The 13,547-nt window shown below is 41.0% G+C and overlaps 1 protein-coding gene across 2 annotated transcripts in view; it reads left to right on the top strand.

Moving 5' to 3' along the window:
* Nucleotides 1–13,547, top strand: part of GEN1 (GEN1 structure-specific endonuclease) — a 246,755-nt gene that overhangs the window by 145,935 nt on the left and 87,273 nt on the right. For both annotated transcript variants that reach the window (XM_086926301.1, XM_086926299.1), the window contains exon 11: nt 10,114–10,244. In XM_086926301.1, the coding sequence (XP_086782427.1) occupies nt 10,114–10,244 (131 nt within the window). The remainder of the gene's footprint in view (nt 1–10,113; nt 10,245–13,547) is intronic.

Below are 13,547 nucleotides of genomic sequence, written 5' to 3'. Positions count from 1 at the left end.
ATTGCGGGAGTTACACCAATGGAGTGTGATTGGTATTGACGTGCTGGGGGATGTGTGGAAGAGGGGGACAATGGTGGACTTTGCGACCTTACAGACTGAGTTTCACATGGGCAACAGAGAGTTCCTCCACTATCAACAGCTCAGACATGCCCTACATGCTCACGTAAACCAGGAACTACCTTTTCGAGGCTGCGACCGGGAGGCTTGGAGACATGAAGACTGTTAAAGGTGAATATTGATATCACCGCCTATGGATGCAAATTTTGGCATCTCATATCACATTGTTATACAGCATTTGCAGAGAAACTTATTCTTCTATTTCTAAAAAACAAGGATTCCCTCTATTTACCTTCCGAAGACCAAGACTGTGTCTTACTGTTAAAAAAATCTTGAAATACATAATCCCTGACGTAAATCTGATAATCATTCGCCCTGAAGAAGTCCTTCGGACGAAACGCGTTGGCTACTTATGTGTGAAGATTTGTAATAAAAACAAGAAAAGAGAAAATTCCATGGCTTATTGCTATTTTCATTACTGTTACTAAACATTGTGTGGTGTGCTGTACCATTGTGTTGAATTGTATATAGTGCCTCGGCACTGACTTTGGAGGCCTAGGGGTATATGGTCTCTGGTTTCTGGCACCCACAAACAAAACTAGACCTTGATATAGAGAATAGAGTGCAGTTAAGTCTCTTACCCTGTACCCCTTTCTTAGCATCTCTAAACGTAAACCAGGGGTATCAGCTGCCTGAATATGCCTCACTTGAGGATAGTCTACTGTTAGACCCTATGATTGATAAGGCTATCTCCCTTACTTACAAAAAGCTTGTTAAGAATCTCCCGGACCCGCTGGGACCCCTGAGGGAAAGAAATGGGAGTCAGATCTCGGGCTGCTAGAGGATGATGATTGGAACGAGGCATTACAGCAGGGGTCCCCAAACCTGTCCTGGAGGGCCGGATACATTCCAGATTTTTGGGATATCCCCATTGAGATACATGTAGTAATTTTAAAAATCTGGCATGGATCCGGCCCTCCAGGACCGGTTTGAAGACCCCTGCATTACAGTGTCCCAGAGAGGTGGCGATTCGTGCCAGATTCAGACTGATCCAGCTGCGCATCCTCCATAGGTCCTACATCCCTCGTACGGTGCAGTATTGGATGGGTTATGTGGCTTCGCGATTCTGTTTGCGGGGATGTGGGGAGGAAGGCACTTTCTTCCACATTTTATGGGAATGCACCAAAATTCGAACATACTGGGTCAGACTAATAGGTATCATGGAAGAGGTAATAGGGGTGGAGGTACCGCTGGAGGCCCGATGGCACGTCCTAGGAGTGACGAGTGATGTTACCTGGCCGAAATGGGACAAGACATGGTTAGCCCTAGAAAGTATCGTGGCCAAGAGAAATATAGCTAGGCTATGGGGGAGTGACCTTTTGCCGACGGTGGAGGAATGGGAGCGGGACTTGGACTTCCGCCAGAGGGCGGAGAAGGTTATTTATAGCAGCCGGGGTTGCCCCAAGAAGTGGGAGAGAATATGGCTGGCATGGAGGCGATACAGAGGGGCTTGGATGGACACCCAAACTGGCTCTACACTGGAATGATGAGATGTCCACTCGCAGCATTTTCCTACTTGTCTGACTGGTTTGTGATAAGGAATGTGGTTTGTTCTGTTAACTCAGGGCTCAATCAACCGTATCCAAAGGTGACAATGGACATATTGAAGTGCAGGGGGAGTGGGGGGCCGGGAGTGGTTGACAGTGGGGGGGGGGGCGGGGGGGACTTCGTTCGGGGTACTGTAGGTTCCTTGGCACTGCATAATAGTCCCCATAGGGGTTTGATCCACAGGTGTAGGCCGATGTAGGTAATGTAGAGGGGTTTTTACTTGATTGCATTGTTGTATTTGCCAATGAACTTCCGATGCTGACTGATGTGCACTGTAATGGAGCTGTTTTGTTGTAATAAAAAGATTTTCAAGAAATCTCTAAAACGTATAGAACGTGTAACAGCACAACCAAAAAGTCCTTTGTTACGCCTATCACCAGGTTTCTGTGTTCTAACACTTTCTGTTGAAGTCTCTGGATGGTGCTGCCTTCTCTGGAAATAGCTTTTATTTATAAAGTTTTATATAGCGCTAGCTAGATCCATGGGTATCAGAGTGCTCTACATACACAAAGGAAAATAAAAATTGCATAACATCGCAGGACATGAGGATACATAAAGATAAAGGCAAACACAAAAAACGTATGTATCCAGTGAAGGGAGAACGACGCAGGTGGTTTACATAGTAGGATAATCACTACCCTTGAAGTTTCAGAGAAAGGGAGAGTCCATTAGGTTATTGATGCCTAGGTTGGTTGACTTGGTCAGTAAAGTATTGGTTGAGGAGAAAGATTTTCAGGTCCATTTTGAAGCGAGAGAAGGAGTGGTTGCATCTGAGGTTGATAGGGAATACGTTTCTGGGTCGTTTTCTTTTCAGTTTCGGAGGGATGAGAAGAAGTGAGTTGGTGCTTCTCAGAGTTCTGGATTTTCCTGCTTTTACTAGTTTGCTGTTTAGGTAGTTGGGGGGTTGGGCATGAAGGGCCTTGTGTGTGATGCAGGCCAGTTTATAAATACAATAATAGATTAATCATATGTGTTCTCAATTTCACCATAAGCATCACTTCCACCAACACCAGTATCCACCAATTGAAATTCCTACTATTCTTAGACTCACACGTCACTTCCTGATTTGCACCCCATTTTACACTTAACTAACCTCCCGAAATGCCAAACCTTTCCATTACTCATCACTTCTACATGTTCATAGAATTTGTTGTTCCTTTTCCTCTTCATAATGGTTGTTTCACTTTCACAAACTCCTCATGTCTACATTCCTTATACACCTTTTTGAACCTTGACAATTTTTCCTTCACCATATCAACTGATGGTTCCACTTTCTTACGCCCTGCCACCCAGCTCACATTATCTTTAAAGAAAGCAAACCAACCACACATGGTAGTGAAAGGATTCGAACTAGTTACTGATTGAGTTATGGGATAAACCGGAATAAATCGCATACCTTCAACAGTCCCATTTTTCACGCATTTCTTTGACAACTGAGGGAGCTGATCTTCACCCCGTTTTTTTCAAAATGTGCCTTGAGTGCCAGCATTTAGTAATGGGTACCCCCTTATGCGAAGAATTATATACAATATTTCAGTACCAGAAATTTGCCATTGATACTTTTACAATTACCTCAGTATTTCAGAGTCTGAATTTTCTCATGGTTTGCTGCCTCCAACCCCCTCAGCCCCAATATGCCATGGCTGCCTTCTCTATGGTAAAGATATGCCTCTTGTATACCAGCACCAGCATTTTGTCATAGGTGTCCCTTTATATCCAGTATTAGTTTGTGTGTTTTGGGCCTGCATTATGCCCTGAGTGCCCTCTCTCATACCAAGAATTGCCTCAATTGTCCCAGTGCCAGTTTCCCCACAGGTTACCTCATGGCAGGAAGTCTCTCCAGTATGCAAGCACCAACATTTTCCCACAGTGTGATCCCATAGCAAGAAATACTTCCAGTTTTTTAGAGCCTGCATTTTGCTATGGATAGATACCCTTATGCCACTAATTATCTCCAGTATGCCATAGGAAGTATGTTACCTTAGGTACTGCCATAAGCCCAGAATTGTATTGTGTATGCCATGGCCAGCGGTAGACTCCCAATCCTAAAACATGCAAGCAAATACACTCTTACTCACTCATTCTCTGACTTATACTCACTCCTCACATTCTGTCTCTCCTCCCCCACTCACTCAAACTCACACTGTCTCCCATAATCAGTCTATGCATACTCACTCCCATTCACGGTTACTCACAAACAAACATACTCACTGATTCTCACTCTCACTTACATACACTCCCCCTTTGATACTCATTGATTTTGGGCCTTGATGCAACTGCACCAGCTGCACCATTGATAGCTACAACCCAGACTCCCTTAAACCCCAGCTACAACCCAGACTCCCTTAAACCCCCTCTTACACTCTCCAGTTACTCACTCCTTTTAATCCACTCACACTCCTTCACTCACTCACCCCTTCACATTCACTTACCCCTTCACATTCACTTATTCATACACTGAAACTCAGATTCTCACTTTCACTCCCATTTATCTTCTCAAACACTCACACACAGTTACTCTATCACATTTACTCTATCACATTTACTGTCGCTCCGAAACACACTCACAAACACATACACCCACCTGCACAGAGAAACATTTTTTTTCTTACCTTGCTTCCTTGGCTTGCAACTCAGAGGATCCATGGCAGTAGCAGAGTTGAAATCTGGTGCTGGATATTGATCTTTATCTTTTTTAGCAATTAGACAAAGCATTGCCTGAGTGAAGGATCCCCTAGATTCACCTTTAGCAAGAAAGTTGTTGATCAAGGATAATAAGTGTGGTATTAAGACATCCTTAAAGTGGACATAAAAACGCACAGTAAAGCCATCTAGGCCAGGCGTTTTATCTTTGGGCAGAAGAGTAATAGCCTTAAGTATTTCCTTCTCCGAGATAGGAAAATCCAGGGATGAAAGCTCCACGGGATTATCAAGGGATTTAGGGATAGACTGAAAGAAAGAGTCAATTTGTGCAGAGGAAAGACTGGATTCTGGAGTGTAGAGGGAAGAGTAGTATTGAACAAAGCAATCAAGGATTTTAGCATCAGTGGAATGACTAACTCCCTGAAAATAAGTAATGCTACGATTTTAGATTTTGGCTTTTTAATTTTAAGATAATTCACAAGTGATTTGCCTGCTTTATTACGCCCACCATACATCTTAGCATTACATTTGAGAATGTTATTGGAAGCAGAGTCCCAGGAGTGTTTATTGTATTGCATTTTGGCTTTGATGAGAGAAGATAGTGTGTCAGAGGAATTAGTGGTAAAGTAAAGGAGTTCAAGTTCTTTAATTTGTTTAAGGATTTGAGACGATTGTGAGATGGCCTTTTTCTTTTTTCGGGATATGAAATCAATAATACAACCTTTTAGAAGCAGCCTTGAAGGCATCACAAATAAAATGAAAGGCAGAGTTAAGGTTATTGTGAAAAAATTCTTTGATAAAAAGCGTAAAATGATCAATAAACTGAGAATCTAAGAGAATTATTAAAGCGCCAGCGTCGAGAAGCAGGGATAGGAGTGGGATAATCCATGTCCAAAATGATGGGGCGTGATCTGAAATAAGGATAGAACCTATTTCAGAGTTAGTCATAAATTGGAAAGCATGGTGAGTGAGAAAAATGTAGTCAATGCGAGAGTGTGATGCATGCACTGGAGAAAAGAAGGAAAATTCAAGTGAGTCAGGATGGGACATTCTCCAAGAATCTATAAGGCCTCTGGAAGAGATTGTTTTGTGAAAGGATTTTTGCATCTTATTGGGAACATATTTGGTTTGTGATTTCCGATCCAAAAAGGGGTCCATGAGCTGGTTACAATCGCCACCAACAATTAAATCTTCAGTTGTATGTGAGGGAAGAAGTGAGGAGAAGTCGGTCCAAAAGGTTGAATCAATACCAGTAGGGCCATAAACATTAAAAAATGAAAGTTTTACATTGTTAACAATGCTATCTAAAATTAACCATCTACCATGAGCGTTGTGAAATTCATTTTGTAACTGGACGGACAACGATTTGTGAAACAAGATTACAACACCATTTTTGTTGTTAACAGCTGGAGAACAAAAGACTTCCCCTACCCATTGTTTACGCAATGAAGACAGATCTTGCACAGTTAAATGCGTTTCTTGCAGTAAAGTCACTTAACATTTCAGACTCGCAAAATGAGATAAAACCCGTTGTTTTTTGATAGGATTTCGAATACCTTTAACATTCCAAGAAATAATTCGTAGACCATTCATTCCTGAAAGTAAAATGAGAATAAGCGAAGAAATGAAGAAGTCAGAGAAGAATAGGAGGAAAAGGTTAAAGAATAGTTAAAAAAGTAATAAGTACAAGGAAAGGCAAATGGAGAAGAAAATAATCTATGTGACCACCACTGAAAAAAAAACCAGTACAAATCAAGAAAACTGTAGGAGTCATAAACTAGAGTAAAAAAAGAAAATAATGCAGTAAAGGGTAGGAAAACAAAATGATGCCAAGGATAGAAAAGAAAAAAGGAATAACCATCATAAAAGCATGGTAAAATGAATACATTGAAAAGGAAAAGAGGAATAGAAAGAAGTATAAACAGAGCAAAGAGAGAAAAGGAAGAGAAGTAGAGAGGCAGACGTAGATTAAAGGGCATGAAGACTGGAAAAGCACAAAGGGAAAAGGAACTTGTGCAGAGTGATCACAGAGTGCAATAAAGTACCAGGGGAAAGGAAAGGAGGAAACAAGAATAAAAGAGGGAAAAGGGAGCAGTATCTCCCAAAAGAGTAAGATGACAAGAAGCCAAGAGGCTTTAGCCATAAGAGACAGTGAAAAGAGAACCAACAATAGAAAGGGAAGGGGGACGGTGAAAAAAAAGCAAGACAACCACATCACTGGGAGGGAAAAGAAGACAGAATCGACAATATAACATCAGATAAAGAAAATGGGATGTAATACTCCAAACAAAACCTGCTAGATATACGAGACAATAAGACAATGAGAAATGGAGCTTACCAGAGCCTAGGGGAAAACATCAACAGGAAATGTCAAACAAGTAGACATACGAATTGTATAAGCAGGGATCTTCAGCAATAGCACAAGATAGACCTAAAACAAACAAAAAGACAAATCACAATGAAAACCAGTGCAGAGAAAACAAAATGAGCAAAGAGGAAGAACAAGAAAAAATTCGAAGACCATAACAAATCAATTAGTGTTTGCCCATTTCCATATGTTCTTCTCGGTGGGTGTGGATGAACTTCCAAAGATCAGCTGGATCATCAAATGAAAATGTTCTGTCTTTGTAAGTCACCTTGAAGAAACTGGGATGTATAAGGCCATAGCGAGCATTCATAGATTTCAAAGCCGATCTAAGATCCAGAAATTCTTTACGTCTATTAGCAGTGGGTTTAGAGACATCTTGACTGAAGAAGGTTTTATGACCTAACCAGAACATCTGTTTGTGTTGTTTGGCTGCAGTGACGATAGCTATTAAATCAGAGTATAGCAAAAAATAGGCAATTATACCTCTTGGTCTGGCAGCCGAGGATGCAGATTGAAGCCCTAATCTGTGAGCTCTTTGGATATTGAAGTCAGCTGATTTAGGGAGGTCCAGCAATCGGCAAAACTTGTGATTTCAAAAAGGAGATCATGTCTGAACCTTCTGGAATTCCATAAATTCGTAGATTATTGCGCCAATTTCGATTTTCTAAATCCTCTGTAGATTTTTTCAGTTGGTTGACTTCCTTAGTAAGAGACTCAACTTTCGCACTGACATCCTGAGCATCACTTACCTTTTGTTCCACGTCAGATAGTCTCATATCTAGGCCAGACCATTTTTCTTCAATTCTTTGCAGGGTGGTGGTAGTGTCTGACATAAATGGACGAAAGAGACGTAGTTCATCCATAATATCCTCTAACGTGATGGGAAGAGGAGATTTAGTTGGAGAAGTGGGATCCTTCTTCAGATGTTTACTATTGTTGATAGTAGAGTCTTTGAAACCCTTGAAGCAGATCCAGAGCTGCTGTGTGATTTGTTGGTCTGTGTGATATCCATGTTGGAGCAATGAAGTGGATGCAGAGTGGTGTCGTAGGCTCGGAGACACAAAAAGAGGATTAAAGTCGTTAAAGGCTAAAAACTGGTAAAATTGGCGCAACAGGTTATATTACTTCAAGGTGTGGAGAAAACATAAAAAGGCTGCCAGTACAGTTGCCAAAAAGATCCTTAAGCACGAACAGATTAGGTAAAATGTAGCATGAATCAGTCCATAGGGAAGCCGATAGAGCAAATTCCAACCAACGCAGGAAAAAGGAATGATACAAGTGAAGTTACTATTCCCTTGGCGAATAAAAGAGGTTCAAGTCCGCTGGCGATTAAAGCATCAGTGAGAAGCGCCTAAATGTAATAGCAATGTAAAAAGCCAGAGAATGTAAAAGAAAACTGCTAAGCGCTTATACTATTAAGAGAAGCAGAGAAGCAAGATAACACATATGAATAACAATGTCCATAGTGACAGCTGAATGCAATTATCAATAATGCTGAAGTGAAAGCAACATGAAAAGCATACAGCGGCTAAAGCATTATATTATTGAGTTAAAGGAAGCGCCCTCCTCATTAAAGATGTGACTTCAGAATCACTACACCATAAAAATGTGACCTCAGAGTCAATTACCCATTAAAGATGTGACCTCAGAGTCAATTGGCAGCACGATGAGCTTCAGAGGAAATGAGGAAACATACATGCTCATAAGGCATCAACAATAGAGGGTAAAAGTGTCTCCAATGCCAAAATTGAAAGATGAACAATGCTGTTATTGGCATTCTAACCTCATTCTTAGAGGCGTAGCAGAACAAACACAGCAGCCTGAGGAGAAACGTTTTTGCGCTGCCTGAAGCGCGCTGAAAGTGGCGGCCACGGAATTGAAAGGAAGAGGCAGAGATACAAATGTGACAAGAACGAACCTGCCGTCACATGCCGATGGTCGGAAAACACGCCCTTGCAGTCCCGGCGGTTTCAGGCATTATTGCCGCTGCAGGGAGACAGGAACAAAACCAGATAACAGTCCCTTCTCGGTGGATAGAGTGCCGATTCCGCTGAGCCTCCTCAGGACGCAGCCATCTTGCCGCTGCGCGCTCCCAGCCAAACATCAGCATTTTAAACAAGCATTCAAAACGTTGTTTGGTTACTTACATCATGAAGTTTTATATTCAACACAACCTTCCCCTCTTGCTCTTGTTCAACCCCAGCATGATCACTTACATGCACACTGACCTACATGACACCTACATGACACCTCCCGGCCTACGGGGTAAGCGCAGCTGTCGGTGCTAACATCCAAGATGCAGCACTCTACGAAAGTAAAGCAAGCAGGTACACAGCTGACAGGTAGTCAGTCAGCGTCAACTGGATAAATGTAGAACACACAGAGGAAAGTGGAACACAGTACACTCCATTCTAAAGAATGTGGAATGTGCAAGGTTAAAGGTACATAACATATTACACAACATAACAGTAACCAACTTTAATACGCACTCGTAAACATGATTCACACAGCTTGCATGTGCTATATGAGCTGGGCATCACTTTAGTCTTTAAAAGCGTATGCACTTTCGACTAATACCACAAGGTGGCACAAAGATCCCATGACATCATCATCGTGACAACGTGTAGACCTGGCGGGAGATTTAACTCCAAATTGAAATTTTTAAGGAATTTGCCTTTGTATATATCGATCATGATGTATTTTGAGAATCCAATTGATTATTCCTGAGAAACTGAATTTAGCCTTGAGAAAGCCCTGGCGCAATTCGCGATAGAGGGCGAAACACGTGTCGGCTGTCTTCGTTCAATTTTGCACCAATAAAAATGTTATACTCTTTCTAAACCTTGGATCGACCTCATTTGTTGAATGAAAATTTGAATCAACGATTAAAGGACTTAACCTTAAGAACAGTACGCACAAAAACCTGGAACACATACTCTACCTTTTAAAAAAACAAGGATCCCATGAGTTGGTAATACAAAATTAATGTAGTAAACAGCGACCACAAATGATTCTTTAGATGTAATATATTGCATTTCCCTCATTTTACCACATATATTCTCGTGTGCTCTGCAACCACTTGGCTGTCACCTCGGATGCAATTTTAAACACATTTTGGGGTATTGTATGTCTGGCATTTTAAATTGTTTTTTTTTTTAAAAAAAAGGCATTTATCGATTTAAAAAGTAAGTATTCCATATTTAATATTCTAATTTAATGTTATTATTTTTACCTATAGCGTCTAGTAACTGAGACGGGGGACTTGATTGTTATACTCACAAAGATAACAGTAAAATCGTAAACTGTACTTCACAGAACACTAATTATGTGAGAACAATAATACCCATGCTTTATCATTTTTTTCCTGATTTGCTGGTTTCCCCATCAAGAAATCACTGTCCTTGAGTATGTTACTTTGATTTTTTTCCCCCCAACAGAACTTTGCTTACAATAGAATGGAGTGGCAAAAGCACTATTCCTGCGAGAAAGTGTTCGTGCTGATGACGTACTACGACATGACGGAGCGAGCTGCAGGCAGAGTGGATCCGAGGCAGCTACAGGCGACACGGTAACGACATTACGTTAGCTCGAAGACTTCCTGGGAGTTGTTTCAATTCACCCATTGGCGCTACACATCCTTGTGCCGCCCTCGGGCCTGTTGGTACAAGTAGGGTTGCCACCTGGCCTTTTTTTCCCCGGCACGACTTGTATAATTTAAGTTTAAGCTGGTACAAGTATTTGGAAAAGCAGTGAAAAATCACAATTTCTTCCGTTCTAAAACCTAAATCCCAAACAGTAAATAGTAAGAAATACATATAAGAAGTATTTGATTGCTGTCTAAAAAGTTTTAAAAGGATTATTGCAGAAAACTAAGGGAGAATTGACATGCTTCAAAATAATCCTGACAGTTTGAGACAAATTCTATTTTACCTACTAGGTGTTGGCTTTTAAACGATTTGAACACAGAATTCTAACATTGATGCACTGCAGGCATGTATTGAGTGACTTAATTCGCTGCCAGAAAGATGTAATGACTACCTAACTACGATGGCAGCTGGCTTGTACCGAGTATGGTGTGGAGCACCATTTTTTTTTTATTGCCCTACCTTGATGAGTTGCTGCGTGACGTCCTCCTCCTTCTGGTGTCTTCACAGCAAGCTCCTACGCAGGAAACTGAACTACCCAATCCTGGTGCTACTTTCACAGCATTTAAGCAGCGCCAGGATTGGATAGATCGGGCTCTCCCAGCGTTCCTTAGAGCAGGTTCTCTAGTCCAGCTATCTAAGAAAGCTGGGTTGGAGAACTTTTAAAATGCGCATGTCTGGCTGACCGGCCCAAAACAGCCGGCCAAACAGACACGCACATTTTAAAGTGCACAGCTCCCTGCTGCTGCAACTCGGCAACGCTGGCTCCGCCCCATCTTGACACTTAGTTCAGGACGGATGGTTGAAAACAAAACGAAGTCACATAACTCACACCAAGTCACTAAGCCATTGTTTCTGCTCTGTTAGCACTTTTCATTTCTTGTTAAGTGGACGCACTGACTGGTGCCAGCTACTAGCAGCCTAGTACTAATTAGACCACAGGAGGGTCATGCAGACAAACTTTAACTTTCTACAAGTTATTTTTCTTAAATATTTAAAGTCTGGCTTCGCCAGTGCCTTTAATTTTTTCTATATATTAAAACAGTTGTTAAATTATTCTAGCTTATCCCAAACCCGAGTTTCTGTACACCTCTTCATGCTTCCTCGGATCCCTAGATCCATCTTGAAGTTTTGTGTTCACACTGGATGCTCTGTGATTCACTCAACCATCTATGAACGAACTGCTGTTAGTTCTCTGACCTAATTAATCTAGCCATCGAGGGCCCTTTTCAACATCTGGACACACAGGCTGCTGTTCCAGCAAAAGTGAGTAGTGCTTTCCATTTCACTCTATCTTTCAGCTTTGATGGCTAGTTGCTGAGATCTTAGATTATTGTCATTTCAGGGTTTCTGATGACTACCTGGGGTTTCTACAAGCTGCTAGGAAGAGGTCTGAAAAGATTCTATACAAGAGTAAGTGGCTAAGATGTGGCAGTAGTCCTTGACATATAGGGTGACTCTTATTGCAACTTTGGTTCACATCAGCCCATGTCTGGCATACAAAGGGAATCTTTCTTGGCCTATTGAGGTAAAAAGGGAAGGGTCTAATCGAATTCGCTTGATGAAGGTTTTCATTCTAAAACCTTATTATAAAATGTCTTCATTTCTTTCTAGTTTGAAGGCGTCACCCTGTGTAAGATTGCAACTTTATGCTTTGAGTCTTGAATTGTAAGCAATTTGACAAGTCGTGCCAAATTACTACTTAGAACATTGTTTTTTTTGATGTGGTTACCTCCTGCAGAGTGAAGCAGTTACAGCCTCCATATTGTCTTCTACACCTGTTTATAAACACAAGGTGTTCATATGCTGCAGCCAGAACCCTACTGGCCATCCCTAAATTCTCATCCGTCTCCCCGTACATTAGAAAACTCCATTGGCTCCCCATCAGGAGCCGAATTAAATTTAAAGCTATGTGTATAGCTTATAAGACCCTGAACAATACTGGACCACAGTTTCTAAAAGAAGCTCTCCGTCCAGCTGAACAACATAGGACTCTACGGTCTTCCTCAGCCTTTCTGTTGAAAGTCCATCGAACTAAAAGGGCCAACTGGGGAGATAGACGCTTCACCATTGCCACGGCCAAACTGTGGAACACTCTACCTCTCCACATCAAAACTGCTCCCACGCTCCTAAAATTCCGTAAAAGCCTCAAGACATGGCTATTCTCTTCCTCCTAATCCTCTGTCTAAACTCCCCTGACACCTTCTAGTGAGTTCTGTGAATTAGCGCCGAGACACCCTCATGGGTATTTGTTTGCGCTTTAAAAATTGCTAAAATAAATAAATAAAAATAAATAAATTGGTACTCCTCATTCATTCCATATGGATGGCAACATTTTACTCCTTGCGTTTTTCCTGCATCAGACTCCAGAAGCAGAGAAATCCTTGCATTGTTTGGATGCCAGGAGAAGCCCATATGTTTTTGCTCCGAAGGAAACAAATGCCTTTTCATCCATCTGGCTTCTCTTCATCTGCGGAGGGTCCATTCTTGAGAAGCTGACCTCTGTGGTTTCAATTGCACCTTGCAGTCCTCTTGTATTTCAGAATGTTGTAAAATTGTCGGTCTTCCTCTTCAAGAGTGCATCAACATGCATGCATCCGGAGCCAAAACAGTATTTGTCACTTTCCAACCTCATTCCCCAATTGATTTAATCCGCAAAGTATCCACATTGCCTGCTACGTGTATCCTGGAAACACTCCTCTCTGGATATTGGCTCTTGGGCTGTCTTCAATGTCAGACAAGCTCGTTTTTGGAAATAATTAAACCATGTTGAATTCAATTTACAACAAGCATTTGCAATGCATAAGGTCTCGCATTAGGAAAGTTTGAGCTATTGGTATTGTAAATGACACATTTTTTATTTATGTGTTGGTTTTGAAAATAGCAAAAATAATAGCTTTGTCATTTACAATGCCAATAGTTATAACTTGTGACACCTATAGCATTTGTAATGCAATATTTGTTGTATTCACGTGACTTAGATGTATTGATATTACAAATAACAATGGCTTTTAATTTTTTTAATCATTAATACTTAAATAAAAGTTATTGTAATTTATAATGGCAATAGCTTAAACTTTTGTAATTAACTTTTGTTAAGAATATGTTCAGTATATTTTATTGTGACGAAAATCCAAGAACAGAAGTGAAATACTAACCTCTTTTTATGACATTTGTAATAAAGCTTGAAACATTGAGAAAACATATTTGACCCAGTTGTTGTTGAA

Source organism: Lissotriton vulgaris, chromosome 6, assembly GCF_964263255.1.
Source record: "Lissotriton vulgaris chromosome 6, aLisVul1.2, whole genome shotgun sequence".
NCBI lineage: Eukaryota > Metazoa > Chordata > Amphibia > Caudata > Salamandridae > Lissotriton > Lissotriton vulgaris.
This window is presented reverse-complemented; position numbering and strand designations above follow the sequence as displayed.